This window comes from Salmo trutta, chromosome 24 (assembly GCF_901001165.1).
Source record: "Salmo trutta chromosome 24, fSalTru1.1, whole genome shotgun sequence".
In the NCBI taxonomy this organism is placed as follows: domain Eukaryota; kingdom Metazoa; phylum Chordata; class Actinopteri; order Salmoniformes; family Salmonidae; genus Salmo; species Salmo trutta.
In genome coordinates this window covers 10,387,080-10,413,316 of record NC_042980.1, presented here as the reverse complement: position 1 = coordinate 10,413,316, position 26,237 = coordinate 10,387,080, and the positions used below count along the sequence as shown (strand labels likewise).

At 42.8% G+C, this 26,237-nt stretch overlaps 1 protein-coding gene across 7 annotated transcripts in view; it reads right to left on the bottom strand.

Annotated features, from left to right (window-relative positions):
- Positions 1-22,043, bottom strand: part of glsb (glutaminase b) — a 59,347-nt gene extending 37,304 nt beyond the window's left edge. For 3 of the 7 annotated variants that reach the window (XM_029710908.1, XM_029710909.1, XM_029710915.1), the window contains exons 1-3: positions 21,582-22,042; positions 4,196-4,292; positions 2,276-2,397 (exon numbers count right to left, since the gene is read on the bottom strand). In XM_029710908.1, coding sequence (XP_029566768.1) covers positions 2,276-2,397; positions 4,196-4,292; positions 21,582-21,901 — 539 coding nt within the window. In that variant the 5' untranslated portion in view covers positions 21,902-22,042. Of the gene's footprint in view, positions 1-2,275; positions 2,398-4,195; positions 4,293-21,581 lie in introns of all 7 variants that reach the window. The other 4 variants (XM_029710913.1, XM_029710914.1, XM_029710910.1 and 1 more) reach the window with 2 other exon arrangements.
- Positions 22,044-26,237: the final 4,194 nt, after the last annotated feature.

Sequence of the window (26,237 nt, the reverse complement as noted above, 5' to 3'; positions counted from 1 at the left end):
AGACTTTCTGTGGTTTGGCTCTGCTACTCCAGGAGGACCGGACCCCCTGTCTAGTCTACCGTCCATCAGCAACGGAATGAGTGGACAGAGCATATCGTTTTACACAGTGCCCCGTCAATGTTAACCTGGCCAGCCTACTACCACCCACACCCACAATGTATTCAGCGGGTGACAACAGAGAGAATGAAAGTGCCAGGTCAGTGGTTCCCAAACCCCCCCTCTGTTTTTTTTTACTCAGTCCGGCTTTCAACGTACTCTTGAAAGTTGTAATAGTAGAATGCACAAGGTGACATTTCGAAATTGGATAGTGCATCGTCAGTTCCTCTTGTCACGTCAGTCATTGCAAACCTTAGAGCTATTTATAACTTGTCAGAAATGTCCAGATCAACTAGCCCATGTCAATTAAACGTTTTTTTTTTAGCTAGGTTATTCAGCCCATAGATTTTGTTGTTAACGTTTGAGTCGCTAAAATATATCACATGAATACACATTAGGCATGACAAAATGTATAGAATTGCAAGAAAAATGTGGTTTAAAAACAGCAACATTTTCTCTGCACCCCATAACAAAATGTGTAGAATTGGAGGAAATACATTTCCCTGCAAAATTCTCTCCACCAACAAGAGGGGTGTGGACAGTGCTTGTGCCAATAGTAATAGTAATGGTGCGCGGGGAGAGCGGGATGTTCCCCAATGCAGGAAGGGTGGACTGAGTGAAAAGGTTTGGGAACCCCTCTGCTAATTGGCCAGTTAGGGCGGTGTAGCTTAACGGTGTCCAGAGCATGATGTTAGGTAAGATGAGGAAGGGAGAACGAATGAGTGTATTCATGCACTGCTAAGTAATTTCCCTTCGCCACAGAAGCTTAGAAGTAAGACGCGCCGCGTTGGCCGCTAATGGCAACTGTCAGGCCCAGTGTGTGCATGTGCGTGGCTGTAAACAAGCTTGTTTGTCTTTGAGTAAGATGGGGGACAGGTGTGTGTGGGTGGGTACACGCTTGGGCTGGGATTTGCCAGGGACCTCACGATCCGATATTCTCTCGATACTGCGATTCTATATGGATTGCCATTCGATACCGCAAGTTCCTAGCGATTTGATGTTCCAAACATATTGCTCACTGTACCAGTCAAGGGTTTTACTTTGTAGAATAATAGCGAAGACATCAAAACGATGACATAACACATGCTGCAGAGAGCACATGATGTCCTGTGTCATGGCGCTATACGTGAGCCTGACGCTTTCTGCCTGAACGACACGACATCCGATTGGCTCTGGTGGGGTCTCTGTCTGATAGAACCTGTTCTGGAAGGATTTGGGTTAACGCTCTCTCTAAGCCACCCCGTTATAATGCATTATGAATGCACTTTAGATGGCCTATTATCATATCACGTTCACCATGGCATAGCGGATGATAAGACCTCCGTAAGCATTCATAACAGCTCAGGGCTCATCTTCACAGCCTTTTGTGGCCAAAAGACAACAACTGCATTCATATAGCATTACTCAGAGGTGGTAATATACATTAAAGACATGCTATAAGCATTCATAATAGCTCATCATGGCTCATTGTAAGAAATTCTAACAATGCATAAATACCTATAATGTATTTAAAATGCATAAATACCTATAATGTATTTACAATGCAGAAATACCTATAATGTATTTAAAATGCATAAATACCTATAATGTATTTACAATGCATTTTAAAACATGTGGCTCATAGAAACAAAGTGACATCACCGGGATTAGTTAGTTTGCCTTGAGGTGACAAGGTTCAGGACAGGATGTCAACAATTAGGTTCGATCTGGGCCGTGTGACATTGTGGCAGGAAGTAGATCACTGGGTCTCCTCTAGCTTGGCACAGGCGGGCGAGACGTGAATAATGGATTCCATCTTAACCCAGAGAAGAGACGGGATGAATGATTCATGAGCTAGAGCTGTTATGATGAGGAAAACACGCAGGAACTGGAGCTCTGTCTGCACAGACACAACGACTCGCAGTCATGATTCAATCATCCCTCATTAGGGCTTTCACACTACTGAGACGAGCCGAGCCAAACTGAGCTGGTCAGGTTAAGCATCCACCATAGTTGCTTGAACAGTGCTGAAAGAGACCATGTGAAAAGAAAATATCCAAGCCAGCCTTGTTCGGGTGGGTACAATATTGTGAAAAGAGTAATACATAGCTAACAGCGTATTCACGCCCCACTCTCTATCGATCCATATATCGTTAACACTACTGAGCGTCTCTGATTCGCATCGGGGAACAACACTTACTTCTTGAAGAGCTGTCTGTCCAGCATGACTCCGTCCGAGGTGTTCTTCAGGGTGACTTTAAGGGTGTCCATGCATTCCTTCAGCCGGGGATCTCCTGTGCGTAATCCTGTGGCCTTTAGTGCCTGCAGAGGGAGAGGGGGGGTCACAACTCTGGTTTAGCCATGGTGGGCCCGCACTGAGCAGTCACAGAAACTCTAGGTTAGCCTTGGTGGGCCCAAAGCGGGGAAGAAAAAAAAATGTCCTTGGTGTTGAAAGGCGTATGAAAAGCAGCCATTCCTGGTCTCTCCTCGTTTATTAGCACTGATCAGACCTGATTAGCTCTCTGTGATCGTGAAGGAAAGGAATCAAGGAAAGGAAGCTATTCAAGCGGCCTGGGAGAACAGTTACAGGAGATGGGCAAAGTTCCTAAAAAATAAATAAAACTGTATATAGCCCGAGTTTGTGCCATCATGGCAACTCGTCACTGATTGTCACGCCAAATAGCAACGAAGTTGGCAAGAGCACAACCAGACCTGGGACCTAGGGACCAATATTATCAGCCGATATTGGCCTTTTACTGATATCGGCCGATTTTTCCACCGATAATCGATAAATAGAATAAAGGCAAATATGTTCCTTTTTTTCCAACTTCATTGTTACAGTTAGGATGCTCAAACACGAGGTTACCACATGATTACGGGAAGTCGCTTTCTCAGCAAAACCTCTCACAGACCTAGCCTGGTTCAAAATCCACATGTGCTTCAGGGAAGAGAACAGAGCTGTGAAGTAGCAGAGTCACGAAGCTGTGTTTCTGCCGTAAAACCCAGGGGCTATTATTTGACTGTGTGTACATGTTTGTAGTCACCTAGTGTTCCTAATATTGTGTCAGAATCGGTGTGTGAGTGTTTGGGTGCGTGAGTGTGTTTAATCATATGCTGGTCCTCAGATCTTCTCCTATGCCATTACATATGCCGCCGCGTTGGGAAAAACTGTCAGGAAAATAGTTTCCTCTCCATAAGATTTGTTTCATGAAATTGTGAAAAAAAATCAATGGCTATAAATATAGGCAAATATGATTCTTGGCATCATAACAACGATAGTCAGACGGCAAGTTCCAACAGAATCACCTATATTCACAACAGCCCAACAGCCCGCTGTAGCTGTTACCCCAATCATCTACAGTATGCCTAAATTGGTTCAAACAACTCATTGATATACTATGGGGCTATGACTCAATCCAAGCTGGGCACAGTTCTTAACCCAATATCCCTGGTTAAGAAGATGGGCACAGTTCCTAGTTCCCTAAAAAAAAAAAGGGATTGTGTAGGAGACACAGGAGAACGTTGGAGAATGTTCTACCACAAAAAAACAACAATGTGTGCAAGGTTCTGTTACGCACTCCTCCTACCCAGGGAAGGGTGTAAAAAAAAAGCAGTGAAGAGGACACTCTGGTGATAAATAGACCAATAAGATCAGATAAGCTGGAGTAATAAAGCACGGTGTGTGTGTGTGTGTGTGTGTGTGTGTGTGTCTCAACAATCTTTTGGCAGCGCCTCAATCTGTGATGTGTGACACAGAGGACAAATGGCTAAATGTCGTGATAGGGCCGGAGGGGGGGAAAATAGATTTCACACCCTTCAACCACCTCCCCATCACTCTGTCTGAGGACTCACTTCTATTATCTCTAGACAGGAGACAGGGCAGCAGCAGTGATCCAACTCATTCATTATCACGGCGAGTTTATTTCATATGGTGATAATATGATCATGTGGATGTAATGTAATTACGATAGTGATTGTCGCTCTGAATATGATGTTGTAAATATAATAATGCTGATAACAACAATCATAATATTGATGAAGATGGTTACAGCATCAAATAATCTGAGAACAACGGTGTCTAATAATGAAAATGGGTTAGGATGGTGTGTGTATGGCTCACTGTGAGAAATTTGTGGACGGGGATCTTCTCCTGGCCCTCTGCGATGGTGTAGAAGAGCAGGTCCTCCAGACTGGGCAGGATGCCTGCCTTCCTTCTCCTGTAGGGGAGGAACACACAGGAACACAAGATGTCAGAGAGCAGTACCTTTAGTAACACCTTTAGAAATACAGGGTGGTTGTCACTTCCATAACAGAACTATAATTCATAGAAAGGACATATCCCCTTCAGACCACTGCAATTGAGCTGGTACATCATTGAAATGTAAATTGATGTACCGAATTACTACCACAAAGATGGCCGCCGGAGCAACCACCGAATGTCAACTTACATGGAAATGTATTTTCTATTATCTATATTTCTATGATTCCAATAGGTTTCCTATGGAAGATTGACAGTATAATTTAAAACAACTGATATTCCCCATTCAAGTCAACATGCTCTGATCCATTTGAATGTAGAAATGTCAATTTTACTCCCATTTTAGTCAATTTATCAGCCAAACACGACACCCATCCTGCATTGAAGAGCATGCTGTGTCAACACAAACACTAGGGTCCGGCATCTCTGTTTTGAACTGTTTCGTTCCGGAACCTATTTGCCAGGATGCAGTACCTCTCGTGATGAGATATATATTTATTTTACTGTTCGCAATGAAAAAAGTCTAATAAAAGCAATCAGAGTTTCATTTGAGTTGCCTCTAATTCCCCTGCCCCATTTTATCAACATCCAAATAGGCCTATTGAGCAAAAAGCGTTGTTTTACAGAGTAAAACAAAAGAGAGATAGGCTTTTGGCATGGGCACACATTGGCCATCGCTGGTGAGTGAGCTGAGCATCATTGGGTGAGTCAGTGAAACTGGAAAGTTTGTTTAGGTCTAGGCTACTGACGGATTCAAGACAGGTTCGTTTTTATTGATCTCAGATTCTCAATTTGACAGTGTCATTTCAAATCATTTGTGCGCTATTAAAAAGAAGATTCTGCTAAAAGACTCCAGTCATGGAAAATGACGACCCTCAGACGACTTGTTGGATGATTTGGCTAAACCAGACTTAACAGTTCCACTAGAATTTGAGTTGCGTGAAGCAAAGGAAATGGAAGAAAGAAAAAACAGTTTGTTTGTGTGTGTCCAGAGCCATTCTCGCCAGGTTAAATAAAGGGTTTATCTAGCGGCTGTTGATGTGGTATTATCACATTTGGGGAGGGATTTCTGAAGCTCGTGTTGGAAGGCCTGAATGTGTGGGAGCGTCGATATATATATATATATATATATATATGCGTCCGTGTGCGTTTATGTGGTCGCGTGGTTAAATAAAGTGGTTACCTAACCCTGTTGATGTTCTATCCCTGTTATCACATTAGAGCGGGCTTACGGTTGCCTGCAGAAATCAGAGTGGGATTGCCACCTGTAGCTCAGCGACTGACTGTGTATGGCAGTGGCACAGTTACCAGGAGCGACAGACGAGTCTGCCACTTTCACGGCACCCGTCGAGCTACCACCGTTTAAATACAGTCTCGAAAAGTTCGTCTGTACTTCAAAGTCATTACTGCTGGTCACAGTTGAGGTAATGTTTTTTTTACATGGCAGTTATGAGTACTTCCTGTAGTTTCTGGGTGTCTGAGAATAAGTCACATCTGGTTTTCAGGGCATGGCTAGTGTTGCAAGGTGATGGGGGGGTTGGGACTCTTTGGATCAAATCTCTGACATCCCTTCTGGATGTCTGATCCATAGGTATGCAGTGCAGTGAGGAACTGGGAAATACATCACACAAACGTCACAGATAAGAGGTAAACAAGGGGGGGGCCGGATGAAAGGTAGAGGAGAACGAGGAAGCGAGAAAAACGATATCTACCTGTGAGAGACAAAAATAGTAATATACTTACAGACACAAATGTAAAGCAAGCAGGACGATGGAGAGAAAGAGGGGGAAAGAAAACAGGCAAAAACAAATGAGACATTAACACACAAAACAGGAACCCAACTCTTTGTCATGCTCCTGGGAATAACCATTGGTGCCATCATCATATTCTCCCTAGAGGTACCACTAGTAATGGATACCCCACCACTGGAGAGAAACATCCATGCACTGGAAAAGTTACAAAAAAGCAGAAACCTGAGAATCCTCAGGAAGGCCTATGTTATGGGTCAATTGTGGCTACCAAAACTTACAGTAGGTAAATACAGTTAAACAAATATTCTCTCTATGCATGCTATTAGTGGTAATAACACATTGAGCAAGTATTGAGTTTTGAGTCATAAAGTTCCATGCATCATCCTCATTAGACTAAGAAAGTAGTATTGAGTAAAGAATGAGAAGAGGGAGAGAGAGACAAAAAAGAGAAAAGAGCGGGAGACGAAAAAAGAACAGAGCGAGAGAAAAGCGAGACAGAAAGAGAACAGTGTTAGAGAATAGTGAAGAAAGAGGGAGGACAAGTGCACTGGGCCTGCTGGTTTTAATGACATTTCCTGCTGTCTGCAGTGGGGTGACTAAGGACACACTCGCCTCTGTAGGTCAGACTGACACACGCAGTATCCAGCCTACTTTCTCAGCATTGGCTCCCACTGAGTACAAAACACAAAGCAGATCGAGTCACACACATCCCCACTGAGAGTATTGGCTACACACACACACTGTCCAGTTCTCTCCCTCACTCAGAGTTTACTCACAGCATGCTGTTCAGCACACACAGCCTACCATCCCCACTGATCTGGGATTGCCAGTTGCCAATGGAGCTCGCCAGCTTGTAGAAAAAAATAGCGGAAATTAGTAAGCAGCCATTCCTACGGGGGAAATGAAATTGGGAAAGAACAGGGTTTTGGGATAAACGCCAAAAATAAGGTCTGAGGTTAAGACATGCTTAGGAGATCTTCTACATTTCGTTCTATTAGAGGGGCCTCCCGAGTGGCGCAGTGGTCTAAGGCACTGCATCGCAGCGCTAGCTGTGCCACTAGAGATTCTGGGTTTGAGTCCAAGCTCTGTCGCAGCCGGCCACGACCGGGAGACCCATGGGGTGGCGCACAATTGGCCCAGCGTCGTCTGGGTTTGGGGAGGGTTTGGCCAGCAGGGATGTCCTTGTCCCATCGTGCACTAGCGACTCCTGTGGTGGGCCGGGTGCAGTGCACGCTGACACGGTCGCCAGGTGTACAGTGTTTCCTCCGACACATTGGTGCGGCTGGCTTCCGGGTTAAGTGAGCATTGTGTCAAGAAGTAGTGCAGCTTGGTTGGGTTGTGTTTCGGAGGACGCACGGCTTTTGACCTTCGCCTCTCCCGTGTCCGTACGGGAGTTGCAGCGTTGAGACAAGGCTAACTACCAATTTGATACCACGAAATTGTGGAGAAAAAGGGGTATTTTTTTTGTTGATAATATCAGTCAGTTAACATGACCTTTATGAATTCTTTGTGGGGTTTTTTATTACATAAATGCATACAAATTCACCAAAAAAGTGACGTTAGCTGATGATTATCTCATAGAACGAAGCGTATGAGATCTCCTAAGCCTCTGTTTACCTTATTTTTGCCGTTTATCTCAAAACCCTACAAAAACTCCATTCATTTCGTGGTATCCAATTGGCTTTGTCCAACCAACCATGGCGGAGCTAGTGCCAACAAAAAGACGCCATAAACTATTGCTCCCTACGCTACACACACCAGCAGCGTCAGAGTGCAGCAGCCACATTCCTGGAATGCCCCCGCCAGTCCCGCCCCCCCTGATGGGATTAATAAAGACAACATCCTGGTCTCGTTCACACGCCACTAACCACACCACAGAGCCAACTCAGTCCAGACCCACCGGCTACAAACTACCAGGCAGACATACATTATTATATCATCTACTGCAGAATCCAGAACCCTTACAATGGTGGGACTGGCACACAACTGCTACAAGGAAGGCACTGATTGCCCTTGCTCAGAAGATATGGTAACTGTGCTTTCATCAGTCTTTGACTAAAAACCAGAATGGCTGAAATGCTACATCTCAGATGGATCTCTTCCCACCAGCAGAAAAAAAAAACTTGCCGAGTCACAATATCAAGATAGTAATTCCCGTTGACTGAACATACAACAGTTTTGTCTCAGATGGTTGTGTCTTCCTAAGAAGACAATCCAACGGTTTCTTGCACTTCAGCAGTTAAGAACCCTAACACAGCATTGCCAATAGATCAGCCAGAGACATCCAAACCATCAGATTGCTGAGTCACAAAGACACAGATGCCAGAAATAGCCAAGAGCTGGCTCACGTCAAGGTGACTATGGTCATGTTTTAGTTGAAGAATTCTATTAGAGGATTAAAATACAGTATGTGGAGAATTCATTTATGATCATTCAGGATAGGATTCCGACAATCATTTCACAGGGTTCACTAGGGAGGTTCGCCGCCATCGACTACAGGTACAAATTGAGTAACTAAATCTGGCACCTTTACAGAAATCATGATCGATGTGCATTATCCCTGCCAAATAAATCTAAAAGAGTAAAAAAGTCATCTTAAGTGGCAGGTCACTGACTCCAGGTCCAAAGCACTGAATCCTGTTGGGGTAATGCCATCCAGTCGTAGGTTGATCCTAGATCAGCACGTAGGGGGATGTTCTGCTTGGAGCAAGTCCAACAGGGCTGCGCCAGACAGACACAGTATTGACTTTGCCCAATGCCAAGGATACGCCCAGTAATAAATGCTAATTAAAATATTGTTTCTCTCGCTCTCTCTCTCTCGAATGCATGGGTATTAGGCTATGGGCTAAACTGTTGTTTTTTTTTTCATATAATTTATATACGGACACTCCTTAACCATCTTGTGTCTAGCTGTTTAAAAATAAACTTTGCCTATATTCCCTTTGTTCTCCATTCGATAAGCAATGAATGTGACTGAAGGCTACGCTTCATTGTTTTACGCATGGCTTTCTCCTGACCAAACAATGAATGTAACGGATTTCCATCTCAAAAAGTTATTTGAATAGCCTAGAAACGTAAGGTAGCCAGAGGACTAAGAATGAGAAAGAACAAATAATATCAATAGCCTATAGAAAAATCAAATGACAAGTTTAATCAAGTTTACCATTAAAAAATATACGTGTCAAATGTTGAGCTTAAATTTCACAGGCGAAACCACACATCACATGGAATTGCAAGTTCACATGTGTAAAACAATCACTTGAAAATCAAAATTGCAGTTTCACATGTAAGAAAACTGTGGTTGAAATAATGTTATTCTCACATGTGAAAAGGTGGCGTTAACATATTGCAGTAGCAATATTTGAGAGTGGTTGCAGTCCTCCAGCCTAATCCCTCAGTTTTTTACTGAAACTGGTGGGGAGAACACTTTGTTAATGTTTCCATTAAGGATTGCTGCTTTAAAACACCTTCAATAGAGTAGTGTTATTACATCCTCTAGTTGGGACCACTTCCTCTCAGTCACGTGCAGTCAGGGTAGGGAGTGCTTACCCTGTGATAATCTAAAAAAGAAATGCTGTTATGAACAGCCAAATATAATAATTTTTCTAATGTTTTTTCCTCAATGATTATAGCGGTTTTTATGCTAAATATATATTTTTTAAAACATCTAAAACTGCATCAAAAACCTTAGGAAATTCTCCTGGGTATTCACGCTTTCATTTCCAGCCATTCAAATGCATTCGAATTGATAATGCCGCAGCCGTTCCTGAGTCCAGTTACTGTTAATGGACAGGGTCAGCATAGGCCTCACTGTTTTGCCTAGCTTTCTTGAGCCGATTTCATATTTTGCGCATGCGTATTGCCAAACATGTTGTGTTGGTATTGCGTGGGATAAACTGTGCATATTAGGGCGTGTCTACACCATTTGGCGTTCGCATCCATTTAACTGAACAAAGCTAGCATAAATAACCTGACAAATGGTCATTATTGCACCTGAAAAATGTTCTTAGTTGGAATAATGTAACTCATCGCTAAGGAGGGTTTGAAGAAGTGATGGGGGACAAAAATCGATACAGCTACATATAGTGATCTTTTTCTTGGACAATATATCGATATTTGACACAAAGTATTGATTTTAAAAAAGTATCTCACACACACAACAGTTGACAAGTTTGGGGTCACTTAGAAATTCCCTTTTTTTTTGTTGAAAAGACTGGTGTTATATAGTACCAGTCAAAAGTTTGGACACACCCACTCATTCGAAGTTTAAAAAAAATATATATTTTCTACATTGTAGAATAATAGTGAAGACACCAAAATTATGAAATAACACATTTGGAATCATGTCGTAACCAAAATAAAAGTATTAAACAAATAAAAATATTTTAGATACTTCAAAGTAGCCACCCTTTGCCTTGATGACAGCTTTGCACATTCTTTGCACACGCCCCAGTCTGACAACTCCAAGCGGACTGTCATGTGCCTTTTACTGAGGAGTGGCTTCCGTCTGGTCACTACCATAAAGGCCGGATTGGTGGAGTCCTGCAGAGATGGTTGTCCTTCTAGAAGGTTCTCCCATCTTCACAGCGGAACTCTGGAGCTCTGTCAGAGTGACCATTGGATTCTTTGTCACCTCTCTGATCAAGGCCCTTCTCCCCTGATTGCTCAGTTTGGCCGGGCGGCCAGCTCTAGGAAGAGTCTTGGTGGTACCAAACCTCTTCCATTTAAGAATGATGGAGGCCACTGTGTTCTTGGGGACCTTCAATAATGCAGAAATGTTTTAGTATCCTTCTCCAGATCTGTGCCTCGACAATCCTGTCTCGGAGCTCTACGGACAATTCCTTCGACCTCATGGCTTGGATTTTGCTCTGACATGCACTGTCAACTGTGAGACCTTTTATAGACATGTTCAATTTACCACAGGTGGACTCCAATCAAGTTGTAGAAACATCTCAAGGATGATCAATGGAAAAGGATGCACCTGAGCTCAATTTTGAGTCTCATAGCAAAGGCTCTGAATACATATGTAAATAAGGGATCTGTTTTTATTTTTAAATAAATTTGCTAATATTTCTGAAAACCTGTTTTTGCTTTGTCATTAAGGGGTAGTGTGTGTAGATTGATGAGGAAAAACATTAATTTAATACATTTTAGAATAAGACTAACGTAACAAAATGTGGAAAAAGACAAGAGGTCTGAATAGTTTCCGAACGCACAATATGCAAATCCTACCAATTAAATGTGTCCATATATTGCTATTTTAGTGGCATCTATCAGTTGTATCTGTGGATGCTACATCGGTCTATGGCTGAGCTGAGTAGAGCAATATTTCATTTTGTCGGATGATATGAAATATGCCGACATTGAAGGCTATCGCTTGTGTATCTTGGCTACATTGCTATTTACCAAGGATGTAACGATTCATAGGACCCTGATTCAAAATGTTTAAGATATGACTGCATCGGTCCGTGGACTCCAAACCGATCAAAATGTAGCATGCAAAAGGTCAGAAAATGGATTCAATTACTTTCTTCCTACCTTACGAAAAGACCTAATATTTTGTGACAACTGATGTGTCTTCTCCTTCCGTGTGGAACTAAGCATGTAGCTGTGTTGACAGTCATTGATCTACAAGTCATTTTGCCTGCCGAACAACCCTAGTCAAACTGTGCACTGTGCCCAGCATCACGCGCTGACCAAACGCATGGTAGGCGGCCTGTTCCTGATCTTGCACATCTGCGCTGCACCTTCAGCGTTCAAATGCTAAAATGGCTTGCGTGATTTTAGGCTTTATTAGTTGAGTGACAACGTATGTAATTTGTTAGGTCATTGTCATCAATGCGCTGTTGAAAAGTCTGTTTTACAAGGGAATAAAAGTAAGCTCTCATCTGGCTATACCTACTGAATGGGCTTACAATATAATTGATTTAGATTCTTCAGGGTCACCATCAGCATTAGTCTTGGTAATAATCAGTGTATATGGTCATTTTTTGATATAGAGGGTAACGTTGATAATTTCATAACCACTAATCACTTTTGCGAGGCACGTCGCATAGCCGAAGCTGGAGGAGAAAAGAAGCTTGCTAAAAACTACCAAACTGTCAAAACCATTCGATTTTCAGATGGGGGTGAAATCCCACGCTGTGATAGATAGCCAATGAATGAATGAATGAATATATATGTCATAGCTAATTTGTAAACAATATTGATACACTACTAGCTCAAACACTTAATGTGCAAAAATTACAAGTTCATTAGTGGTTAATGGTATTTTCAGAATCAAAGTGGGGGGGACAAAAAACAGCATACATTGCCCTGCCCCCCCCCCCTAATTTGATAGTGCTTACCCAGCCACCGACCTAATCGCAAGTCACTGCTTCCTGTCTGAGGGGAAGCAGTGACTTGCGACCCACGGAGAGCTAGCCACTGTAGCCAGACAGACCAAAGCAATGAAAGAGAAAATGGATGACCACCAAAAGAGATGAACAGGCCAGTGAGACATGAGGAAAGAATGTCAGAAGAAAAACAGACAGGGCAGAGATTTTAGCAATGGCAATTTCTTAAAACACACTACAATGTTGTTTGCAATATGTCCGTTTTTTTTCTCCACCACAACAGACAATTAACTTACACAGTAGGAAGCAAAACAAACAAAAGATCGAAACGACAAAAACCACGACTCGACGACTAAGTGCAAACGCAGAGGCCCGGTTACCAGGAAACGGAAGGTGTTTTGCTTTTAATTTGACCAGCGAGCGGTCACTTGGAAGTAAATGCATTCAACCATCTGCCTCCGTGACTGCTGCATACGTGAGGGGACCTCTGCTCCAAAATATGGGAGGTAAAAAAAGCAGGGGAAAGTAGAAAGTGCTAGGGCGGAGGACGTGTCCTTTCTCGGAACAGGGGCCCAGGTTATTTTACACAGGCACTGCACTAAGTGCCTCTCTCCCCCCTCGAGCATGGCTGAGGGCAGGATGTGTTCACACCGGACTGGCATGCTTCACTTCCTCCCTGGGTCCTGCTTGGTTCCTGCCTGGTTCTTCCTGCAGTACTATGGGCCACAGGCCATCGCTTCCACCATCCACACACCTACACCTCACTCTGACTCACCAAGCTCACGTGTTACAACAAGTATTGGAGATTGCCGATTGCGTTTGTGATGCCTTATGAAATTAGATATATATAAGGAAACAATGACAAACTATTTGGCATTAATATCCTAAAAGCTTTTTTTAGCTGTTATTTGTCTGACTCAGAAGTTGACAATGTTACGTAAAACTCAGACTCTCTGTAATTGTACCAGAGATCAATCTCCTACCCAACAGATGGGCGATGTTTTAACGACAGATGTTAGGTCAATAATGTCGGCGTCTAGATTAGGCTACAGTGGATGGATGGCCTGCTAATCGACCGGGCCTGAGAAACTATTCCAGTGTGTTTGCCCATCTGAGGACGAGGTTGCCTGGGCGCAGGCTTGAGTGTTTATTATTTTAGAGTGAATGAGAGTGAATGAGAGTGAATGAGAGAGAGAGAGAGAGAGAGAGAGAGAGAGAGAGAGAGAGAGAGAGAGAGAGAGAGAGAGAGAGAGAGAGAGAGAGAGAGAGAGAGAGAGAGAGAGAGAGAGAGAGAGAGAGAGACTGTATTCTAGAATTAGAACTGCTGATGCAGGCATTCTGCTTTAAGGCTACACACAAACAGCGGTCTGAGAAAACCTCTTCCACACAGCAAACACCTGCAGTAGAAATGCAGTGGATTAAAACGCACTCCACGTCTAAAAACGGGAGACGTGGACAAGCTTTCTGACGTGGTCACAGACAGACGAGGGAAGTGCATGTAAACTTTACTGTAGGGCCGGGATGATACCAGTATCGCGATACTCGTTGGTATCGTGTCAAGGAAACAAAACACGAAGCGGGTTTAACTTCTTTAGGAAAACAGCCCTAATGTTGGAAACAAACATTATGATGTCATCCAGAGTCACAATTATTTATTTTCCAAGCCATACCACACAATATTTTACATACAGTAGGTTTTTAAAAAAGGACCAAAGTGTTCCGACGGCTTTGTGTTTTAATTTTTCCCATGAAAAAAAAGATAGTCCTGGCCCTATATTACTGCATATCATACTTTCCATACTTCTGTGGCCAATATTACTTTTCCTTTGAGCTGGCCCAGGCAAAGGCCAACTGGGGCAAACAATTTCAACAAACCCTAAATAGCCACCATGTGTCCTAATACACACGTTGTTATTATGGAACATGTCATTCCTCCAATAGAAGACTTTGGGCATTGTTACATTGCATTTGCTCAAATCCACTATGAGCAATACAGAACAAAAACGGGCGCCAATGGCCACTCTGCCAACACTCCTTCCTCACATCATTTCCCTCCATTATGGCTTCCCCATTAATGCCACAATCCTCTATTCTTACTCCTGTTCTCTGGGGCTTTCACCTCTTCCTTCCCTCTTTCACTGATGCGGGTCCCCGGGCCCCTGCGGAGATCGGGTTCCAAAAGCTAGGACTCAGAAGCGGCTGGGTAAGACAGCGCTCACCACCGCCACACTCCACTGTAAATAACTCTGCTCACCTGACCCAGCCTGCCACACCTCACTTAATGCTATAATGACTGGTTTCATTTCCAGTCTAAGCCTCTGACTTCACCACTATTGTATTGTGAGTTTATCATTACAAATTGCTCTCAGAGATGTTTCCCAATTTGGGCTGTAGCTGAGAATAGTTTCTGTGTTGGGAAAGAAATAATTGTGCATCCTGTGTAGTAGGCACGTGTTTGGATGCTTGCATGTTTTAATGGATGTACAGAATGTGTCTGTGCAAATGTTTTGTCTGTGTTTTTATGGGTTGTATGTGATTTTACACTATGCCAACTTAACTGGTTTATTACTTCCAGTAGAGGGCATGCAGGGTGACTCAGAGCTAACGGCTTTATCCCCTCATCTTTAGTACTGTAATAGCTTCCGGTCCTGTAGCATAAATCTAGCTTCCTACCAAGCCTAATCCCTTACTATAAATGGAATACGGGTCACATCATGGCGGAAGGAACCAGGGGAAGCAAACGTAAACACAAACATATTAAGCACTGTATGAGCTGTAGGCTAGATGGCAACCAGGCTAGCTGGCCTCTAACTGCGTAGCTATCCACTGAGTCTGTTGGAGGAAAAAAAATAAAAAATGAGGGGAGGAGAAGAAAAAAAAAAAAAAGGAGGGAGGGAGCCTCTGGGTATGCCAACAAAGGCCAGTCTAGTCTTCACACTCAGTTCCCTCTCACACAATGAGCAGTGTGTGTGTAGGCCCGCTGTCATACACACTCCTCTCATTAGGCGAAAGAGCAGCAGTCCACCAGTCAAACCACCCCCCCGACCCGGCTAGTCTACAGCATCCTGGGAGAACTGATACTACGCTAATGACCTCCACACGGCACTACACAGAACCGTACAGCTCAGTCAAGCGATCTCCACCAGAGTACATTTATGGAACAAAAAATGATCACTGCTGAAGAGGATTATTCAACTTGATTCAATAGTCTGAAGAATCTCCTGTAGGCCCGGTCATTCCGAGTAGTTTTTGTGGATCTCTTTGAGAGAGCACACAGAGGAACCTGGAGGAGGTTTGTTCTATTTAAAACTTACTTAGGCATGTTCCACCAATGTTCAGGTTGACTTATTTGAGCACCCGGGAAGTTAGTGACCTTAACTACTCACCCAGCTAGCGTGTATATGCCGGCATAAGTGCATCCTCTACAAGTATGTATACTGCACAAGTGTGTATACTGCACAGATATGACATAAGTGTGTGGGTACGGCACAAGTTTGTGTAGCACAAGAGTGTATACGGCAAATTATGAACGCCTACACAAATGTGTATTCCACATAAGTGTGCATAGTGCAGATAGCCCCAGTAAGACTGCCATTCTGCTCCAAGGCTCTTATCCTGTACTAATGCTCTGTAGTGGACAAATACTTAGCCAGGCTGATAAGGAAATATTACACTGACCTTTCTGGTGCTACAAACAGTACTGGGAGAAATACAAATGTTGGATGTTTGTCTCGTCATAAGAAATAGCCCTTACACTGATAGGAGAATGAAACCATTAGATAAGCATAGCAAATTGTAACCAACAAGTGTTGCTTTTATTTAATCCATTTTAAAATAAGGCTGTAACGTAACAAAATGTGGAAAAAGGGAAGGGGTCTGAATACTTTCGGAATGCACAGTGTCTTGCTAAAGTATTCACCCCCTTGGAGTTTTTCCTATTTTGTTGCATTACAACCTGTAATTTAAATGGATTTTTATTTGGATTGCATGTAATGGACATACACAAAATAGTCCAAATTGGTGAAGTGAAAAAAATAACTTGTGTCAAAAAAATTCTAAACGGAAAAGTGGTGCGTGCATATGTATTCACCCCATTTGCTATGAAGCCCCTAAATAAGATCTGGTGCAACCAATCACCTTCCGAAGTCACATAATTAGTTAAATAAAGTCCACATGTGTGCAATCTAAGTGTCACATGATCTCAGTATATATACACACACACACCTGTTTTGAAAGGCCCCAGAGTCTGCAACACCACTAAACCAGGGGCACCATGAAGACCAAGGAGCTCTCCAAACAGGTCAGGGACAAAGTTGTGGAGAAATACAGATCAGGGTTGGGTTATAAAAAAATATCTGAAACTTTGAACATCCCACGGAGCACCATTAAATCCATTATTAAAAAATTGAAAGAATATGGCACCATAACAAACCTGCCAAGAGAGGGCCGCCCACCAAAACTCACGGACCAAGCAAGGAGGGCATTAATCAGAGAGGCATCAAAGAGACCAAATAAAACCCTGAAGGAGCTGCAAAGCTCCACAGCGGAGATTGGAGTATCTGTCCATAGGACCACTTTAAGCCATACACTCCACAGAGCTGTGCTTTATGGAAGAGTGGCCAGAAAAAAAGCCATTGCTTAAAGAAAAAAAATAAGCAAACACGTTTGGTGTTCGCCAAAAGGCATGTGGGAGACTCCCCAAACATATGGAAGAAGGTACTCTGGTCAGATGAGACTAAAATTGAGCTTTTTGGCCATCCCATCACCTCTCATCACCCCAAGAACACCATCCTCACAGTGAAGCATGGTGGTGGCAGCATCATGCTGTGGGGGATGTTTTTCCATCGGCAGGGACTGGGAAACCGGTCAGAATTGAAGGAATGATGGATGGCACTAAATACTGGGAAATTCTTGAGGGAAACCTGTTTCAGTCTTCCAGAGATTTGAGACTGGGACGGAGGTTCACCTTCCAACAGGACAATGACCCTAAGCATACTGATAAAGCGACACTCACGTGGTTCAAGGGGAAACATTTAAATGCCTTGGAATGGCCTAGTCAAAGCCCAGACCTCAATCCAATTGAGAATCTGTGGTATGACTTAAAGATTGCTGTACACCAGCGGAACCCATCTAACTTGAAGGAGCTGGAGCAGTTTTGCCTTGAAGAATGGGCAAAAATTCCAGTGGCTAGATGCGCCAAGCTTATAGACATACCCTAAGAGACTTGCAGCTGTAATTGCTGTAAAAGGTGTCTCTACAAAGTATTGACTTTGGGGGGGGGGAATAGTTATGTACGCTCAAGTTTTCCGTTTTTGTCTTATTTCTTGTCTGTTTCACAATTAAACATATTTTGCATCTTTAAAGTGGTAGGCATGTTGTGTAAATCAAAATGATACAAACCCTCAAATACATTTTCATTCCAGGTTGTAAGGCAACAAAATAGGAAAAATGCCAAAGGGGGTGAATACTTTGACAAGCCACTGTACTTTATAAAATAGTTTAACCTGCCAGTGTCTAGTCTTGCCTTCTATGAGCTGAATCCTCACATGAGATCTGCGCGCCATCTTTACCCAGATGCTGCTGTTGCTGACAGCTAATCACCCCATCCGCCTGCAACATGCACCACACACACTCTTCTCATCTGCTCTTTCTTTCGCATCTCAGTAACCCATTTTTGTTACATAAATGCAATGTGCCGAGTCTAGGGAGTTTGTGAATCTGCATTTACATGCATTGCCTGTGACGCAGTGGATTTTAGTGAAATCCATGAACTACAGGACAATTGGAAGTTGCTGCGGCTACGATAAAAATTAATAAAGCATTGGCATTGGGGTAAAATGCCGCCATTGAGGCCTGCGGTTTTCTGCCTTCATTAGAAAATGAAGTACTGTCCTTGTAAGCCACATGTGAAGCACATGTTGAGGCTGTGAGAGAGATGTCTGTCTGTGGAGCAAGCAATCCCCTTTAAAAGGACTAGTGAGCATCACTGACTCATTGCATCACTGACTCATTGCATCACTGACTCATTGCACTCCTGATTCAAAGGGGTTGGGTTAAATGTGGAAGACACACTTCAGTTGAAGGCATTCAGTTGTACAACTGACTAGGTATCCCACTTTCCCTTTCCCATTTTCTCTGTCAACAGAGTGACAGAGACAAAACTCTGCCACTTCAGTTTCATGCACCGCAAACCAGCTACTCAACCCCATCAACAGAGCTCACATTACAGATTCTTTTGGGGGTAGAGCTCTAAAAATAGTTAGTCTGAGGTCTGAACCGATGTTATATGTGTAACAGTTACAGTATTTTTATGGCCCTAGTTCAGGGGTCTCCAACCTTTTCTAGCATGAGAGCTACTTAAAAAAAATGTAATATGTCACAAGCTAAAAAATAAGCATTCTTCTCCTCTACCCTGAAACTCTTCCCCTTGTCCTTAGGGTACAATATATGTGTTTTCTGTCAATATACCTGGTAACATAATGGTTAATAAACAACTCTAAGGGGGTCCCATAAAATCAGCAGTTCTTTGTTTTATTTTTCCTGACATTTTATTATTTACTCTCAATATAAACAACAAAAACAGATGTTCTGCATCATGTCAATGCTTAAATCACATCAGAAGACCAACTAAGGTCTAAAAAAAAAAATCTACCACAGATTTTTATTCTTTAAGTCCCCTTTAATTGTGCATTAACTAGACTAGGCTATACGACTAATGCCAAACAGTTACCTTACTTTACATGCGAAAAACAATTCAAGCATTGTAACGTGCTACTTGACCGTGTGTAATAAACAGTCACTAACTTCTTGACTGCACCCTCTTTACTGTATAAGTCGTAGAACGGCATTTGCTTTAGTTCCTCCTTTTCTTTCCAGATTTCAATAACATCCTTGTCTCACGAGGTCTCCTCAGTAGGATCCAACTGTACATGTAAAGCTTGCTCTATGTACTGCAGCTGTGAACAGTTGGAGCAGTGAGGAGCATGCTCATATAAGTTCCCTATAAAACATCCACATAGCACTAACGTCATACCTTTCTCACATCATATCCCTCATGACTCCCCCCCCCTGCTAGTACTAATACCATGAAAACATACATCCCACTTTTAACAACACACACCACTCACTCTCTCACTCCCTCCCTCTCCCCTGGGCCTCCATGCAGTCCATAGTCTAAGTAAACGAGGACTGTGTGCATTGATTTCCTGGGGATGAGTCTGGAACATGACCTAGGCCACGGGTAGGGTTCCCTGCCTGAGGTGGAACGGACCCTCAATGGGCACATCCCCTCACTGTGTTACAGCAGCAGCAACTGTAGGCGAGCGTGTGTGTGTGTCTGTATTTAGGCCAGGCAATGCCCATATTTACAACACTGCTATGCAAGTGTGTGTGTGTGTGTGTGTGTCACCTGACACTGGCACTCAATAGATCAGGCGTTTATACTGTTCTTACGCCACCATCAGCCCATCCCAGCCCACCCCCAACATGCTTATCAAACACACACCTTGTGTGTCTGCCCTCTCAACACACACACACACACACACAAAGAAATGAGGCCACTGATTAAAACGCATCACACACTGGCTTACAGGCATTAAAAAAAAAAAAGTTCTTAAGATTAGGCATTAACTTATTTATAACCCTATACAAACGGTCAATCAAGAACACCTTGTGCCCTCTCCTCCCAGTCGAAACTTCAAATGGAGTGTCTACTTCGAGATAAGTACATTACAGTTCCTCTTTGGCTATAGATAAACTATGGTGCCAAGTAATCTTTCATATGAGCAACTGTTGTTTCACAAGTTGTTGGTGAGTCATTTAAAAAGGTTAAGTATTAGGTGAAAAGCGTAGCGAAAGAAGAACAGCAGATTGACGCCAGTGTTGGGGTAGCCTACAATGCATTCTTTAGTAGTGAGTCATGCTGGAAAAGGCGTTGCATAGGGATCCATGGGGGAGGCATCTGCAAAGATGAGCTAAGTCTGTCGGCTAATACTCGAAAGCCACTTTCCGCTATGACTCCCATTCTACATGTCGAAGTCTGTGTATTTCCACTCTTTATGAAAGCGTCATAATTGAGATGTACCTGTATCAGGAGTAGGCCTTGCCTATCATGTCACTTGTTTGCAATCAGGCGTCATGGAAAAACACAATTTTTCTGTTTTGGCAGTAAGATAAACAACTTTTTCTTTCTATGGGCTGTGTTTATTGAAAGGGAATGACAATTGACATTCCTAAGGTGCCATGTTGACAAAGTCAAAGCCAATCTTGGACTGGAGCCATTTGATAACAGCTATGTAGCTATGTTGTAGTCTTGGGTCTCTCTTTATGTAGTGTTGTCTCTCTGGTTGTGATGCGTGTTTTGTCCTATATTTTTATTTAATGTGTTTTTATTTTTAATCCCAGCCCCCCCATCCCCGCAGGAGGCCTTTTGCCGTTTGGTAGGCCGCCATTGTAAATAAGAATTTGTTCTTAAACTGACTTGCCTAATTAAATAAAGGTGATTTTTTTTTTTAAATACAAAAACAAATGTACACTTCCCACGAGGGAAACAAACGTGCGCGCTTACAGAGGCCTTATCGAGGTAAGCATGCTACACTGTAAGAACTGAAAAAGTGGATACACGTTCGACAACGTTTGTTATTTGATGTAGAATTAACGAGCCCCTAAGTTATTTTACCACCAAAGTGTATTACATGTTTATAAGGACATTATGGCGGCAGGCAGCCTAGCGGTTATAACATTGGACCAGTAACAAAAAGGTCGCTGGTTCGAATACTTGAGCCGACAAGGTGAAAATAAATCTGTCGATATACCCTTGAGCAATGCACTTAACCCTCATTTGCTCCAAGGACAACGTACTACTATGGCGGACACTTTAAAAAAAGCATTTAGTTACACCTTCAATAACGTCGGCAAAATATTTGTATGCTACCAATAATGTAGTTATTTAATTAGAGTGGCTTAGCCCAGGAACGTGACTGGCTAGCTAATGGAATAATTAGCCTACGCTTTGTAATCAAATGGAATATAAAGCCACCATTAGGCGCGCCTTGCTCTAAAAAAATAGCAGGCTACAGGCAAATATTCATAGGCTAGTTTAGACTATGACAAATTCTACAATTTGTGGATAATGTGGAGCCCACCCACATGCCTTCAACTTACTTCTCCGTCGCTGCTTCTTTGGCAGTCTCATCTTTCTTCTCCTGGTCGGTCACCGGTATAGCACTTTCGGTCACAGGTATAGCAGCACCTTCGGTCTTCGTGCAGTAGGTCCGGGTCCCAGGTGCGGCGCAAAGCAAAGGGCGGTGGACACCGGCATGGAGAAGCTTCAATTTGAAGCTGACTTTGACATCAAGAGAGGCGTTGCTGGAGCAGTAGTGGATTGGTAACGACGTTTTATTTCTTGTAATACCTGTCAAAGGGCGCTTTAGGTTGGATTGAAACAACTCCTTCAGCACTGCCGAAAACCTAAACTGTAACATTTCAATCCTTTCGAGCAAGTTGAGGAGAATTTCTGCCTGAAAAATCCTAAAACCCGAAATTGAAAGATAGGCAAGTCACTGTACCACGTTAACATTCAGAGTGGGCAATGACTAGCACTGTAATGTACTGGCGTTGTAAAATGAATAAACCCCCTTATTTTACGCCCCCTAAATATCCTATTGGTGGAAGTGTCTTTATGGCGGATTGGCTGGTCTTGGTTTCTATCATAATTTTGTCCTGCATCATTTCCTCTGACGAATTGCTGTTCCCTAGCGGCGGGGAATATTTTAATTATTCAACGGCGTTGATGAAAGTTATTGCGCGTGCCGAATACCGATTTATTTCCCAGAATGTATGTGAAACTTTAATCACACAATTCATAAAAACACTGTTCAAAACAAGGATGACGTCCCATGTGGAGGTCATTGAGTTAGTATAGAAAATGTTACGGTAGCTAGGTCTAGCGTAGCTTTAATTGCTCTTTTAATTGTAACTTAATTTATGGATATCTTGAAAGACGTTCAATAAAACATAGATGATGAATGGAAACAAATGTACATTATCTAATGATAGGCTTACATTATTAGACTACGCTCAGGAGTAAAACATTAAAGCTCAGCTATTATCCTTCAGCCATGGAGCAGTAGCAAATCATTCTAATCAAGTTGTGACAACAAACCCTTGTCTACTGGGAGAGACAGATTGATGCAGACTCTCTTTCCCTCAGCTGGACACATACAGTGTCAGTTCCCATCCTTAACCTTGGAATGTGGCATACTTAGATTGACATTTTAAATTGGACAATACTCTGTCAGCACCAAAATATCTTAGGAATTTATTGGACAGTCTTGTTGGCTCACTGTTAAAGTGCTGTGTGAGAAACAGAGAAGAGGCTTCTATATTGGTCAGTCAGCCCTCTCATAGAAGGAAAGGTTGGCTGGTATTTCACTGTACTTGTGCCGGTGACAATAAAACTTGACTGAATAATGAACAGTATGACCTTGATGACCATCCTATACATCACACATTCTCTCAAATTACGTGACATTAGCTGGATCAGTCCCACAGGATCACATTCCTGCTGATGTATTATATAGCTTTGCCTCTTGCTGTGATGGCAAGGCAGCACCACTGGAAAACACTACATGCAGATGAGGTGCCCAAATTAGGAAACTGGATTGCAGACCGTTTTAGGGCAACGCCTCTTATCACTGATGGCTGTAGAAGAGAAAAGGGGAAGGATGGCGAGAAGGAGAGGCACTTTACTTTCAAATAAGGTGTTACTGTATTCTCTCCCCCACCACACACCTTTCTCACTCATTCTGTCTCTCTCTTCAGTGTGCAATAAAGTGCACTTCCTGTCTCGCTACTATCAGTTGATCAGCTGATATAGTGAAAGTTAGTGTTGGAGTTAAGTTCTCACAGTGCCAACTCATCACTGGGTTAGAGTCTCATACTATGTGGGCTGGAACACTGCATGAACCATTATTCACCACCATAAGGATGTATATTTTACTACCTTATAAAACCTAAGATCAACTAACCCATTTCTGTCAATGGATCGAGTAAGGGAGACAATGTAAAGGGGTTTCCTTTTGAAAGAGTACTCTCACACTGACACTATGAGCTCTTTTGCTTCTGTGGTTACAGAGTTCTGAGGCATGCGTCACATCCGTTCCTTTTCTAGAAATATCTCACTCCTTTGCCATTAAATTCTTTCCGAGGGTGCCACTAACTGGTATGTATGTGATTAGAGACAAAAGGGTGCCCCCTCTCGTTTAGAATAGGTACTGCAATTACTTTAAATGTAGATATTGTAATGGTCTCGCACTGCCATCTCACAGGGAAATGTGCATATATCTATAAGCACACTGTTATAACCCTGATTCGGATGACCATCCTACCCATGCTAGATTATGGCGATGTAATTTATAGATCGGCAGGTAAGGGTGCTCTCTTTACCATTCGGCCATCAGATTTGACACCAATGCTCCTTATAGGACACATCACTGCACTCTATAAACTGGTCATCTCTGTATACCCATCGCAAGACCCACTGGTTGATGCTTATTCATAAGACGCTGTTGGGCCTCACTCCCCCCTATCTGAGATATCTACTGCAGGCCTCATCCTCCACATACAACACCCGTTCTGCCAGTCACATTCTGTTAAAGGTCGCCAAAGCACACACATCCCTGGGTCGCTCCTCTTTTCAGTTCGCTGCAGCTAGCGACTTGAACGAGCTGCAAAAAACTCAAAATCTCTTCATTCAAAGACTCAATCATGGACACTTACTGACAGTTGTGGCTGCTTTATGTGATGTATTGTTGTATCTACCGTCTTGCCCTTTGTGCTGTTGTCTGTGCCAAATAATATTTGTACCATGTTTTGTGCTGCTACCATGTTGTGTTGCTACCATGCTGTGTTGTCATGCGTTGCTGTCTTGCTATGTTGTCTTAGGTCACTCTTTATGTAGTGTTGTCTTGTCGTGATGCGTTTTGTCCTATATTTATTTTTAATCCTAGCCCCCGCAGTCGATCTTTTGGTAGGCCGTCATTGTAAATAAGAATTTGTTCTTAACGGACTTGCGTAGTTAAATAAATATAATGCTACAATGGTTTTTGAAGCAACTATACTACCACTACTACACCCCAGCTAGTCAAATAGTGTCAGTTCCCATCCTGACATTTTAAAATTGGACAATACTCTGTCAGCACCAAAATATATTAAGAATGTACAATACAGTCTTGTTGGCTCACTGTTAAAGTGCTGTGTGAGAAATAAAAAGAGGCCTCCTGTACTCCCTGTTCACCCATGACTGTGTGGCCAAGCACAACTCCACCACCATCATTAAGTTTGCAGACGATAACTGTGGTAGGCCTGATCACCGACAATGATGAGACAGCCTATAGGGAGGAGGTCAGAGACCTGGCAGTGTGGTGACGGGACAACCGCTCCCTCAACGTGATCAAGACAAAGGAGATGATCGTGGACTACAGGAAAAGGAGGGCTGAGCACACCCCCATTCTCATCAATGGAGCTGTAGTGGAGCAGGTTGAGAGCTTCAAGTTCCTTGGTCATCACATCACCAATAAACTATCATGGTCCAAACACACCAAGACAGTAGTGAAGAGGGTACGACCACACCTATTCCCCCTCAGGAGACTGAAAAGATTTGGCATGGGTCCTCAGATCCTCAAAAGGTTCTACAACTGCACCATCGAGAGCATCCTAACTAGAACATAACATAGAAAAACTAAATTAGAAAACCCCCGTCACGCCCTGACCTACCATAGAAAATAACAACTTACTATGGTCAGGACGTGACACGGTGTCTCCCTGGGCATATGTGCGTTCAAAAGTCCACAAATGTGAAGAATTAGTATTGTATTATTCATTTAAATTGTAATATTCTACATAATTTACAAATGTATCTAAGAAACCCTTGAGCATCTTGTTTTTGAAGGAGGACAAACATACAGAACACATTTTATCTCCTAATGTAGCTGCTGCGATACTGTAACAATTGTGCCTATAAGCTAAGGCCCACCCTCAATTTATGAGAAGTTAATTTGAGTGTATTGATGTACCCGTTTCACTGACTGCAGAGGTCTGGTTCTGGGAAGTTGGAGTGCAGTGGTTCTTGTTGACCTTTGTTTGTTACCCAGCTTTCAGTAATTTGTACAGTGGGAGAAATCGCACACAAAAGGCATAGCACTAGTGTTTACCATCATACTATCTATATATTTTTATGACTCATGTACCTTTGGGTAGAGTCCACAGAGAAAGTTGGATCTTGCTCCCTTTTCACCAGTCGTTGGAGGCCCTGAATGACCTACCTCAATGCCAAGTGCATTGTCTCAGGACAACGGAGTCATGGAGGGAGATGAAGAGCTAGCCTCATTGCATTTGGTTAGTAGTTCCCTAGTTAATGACTTGACCTGGGCGTCATAATGCAGAATCCGTTGACTTCATTGCAATCTGGAGCATCTTCTGACCCAAATTCTTGAAGAAGCCCTTTGGAGACAGTCTTGAAAAACTTACATTTTCCAGAGATTCTGGGGGTAGGCTTGAGTTGGTTCAAGGCCTGGGGTGCCACAGAACTGACAAAATCCTATTTGTTAGAACTCTTGATGTTTCACCAATGTAATGTCAAAGGATTCCAGTAATGTGACAGGATTAATCTTCGACAACAATCTAACAATCAGTAAAATGATCAAAGAGGTGTAGTCATTGCTTGTGGCGTCAAATGGCAGATTTGAGGAAGATGCATCATTGGCATTGTCTCGGTTGCTTGAAGTCATATTTGTGGCAGAGTCCATGGCAGATGGTTGC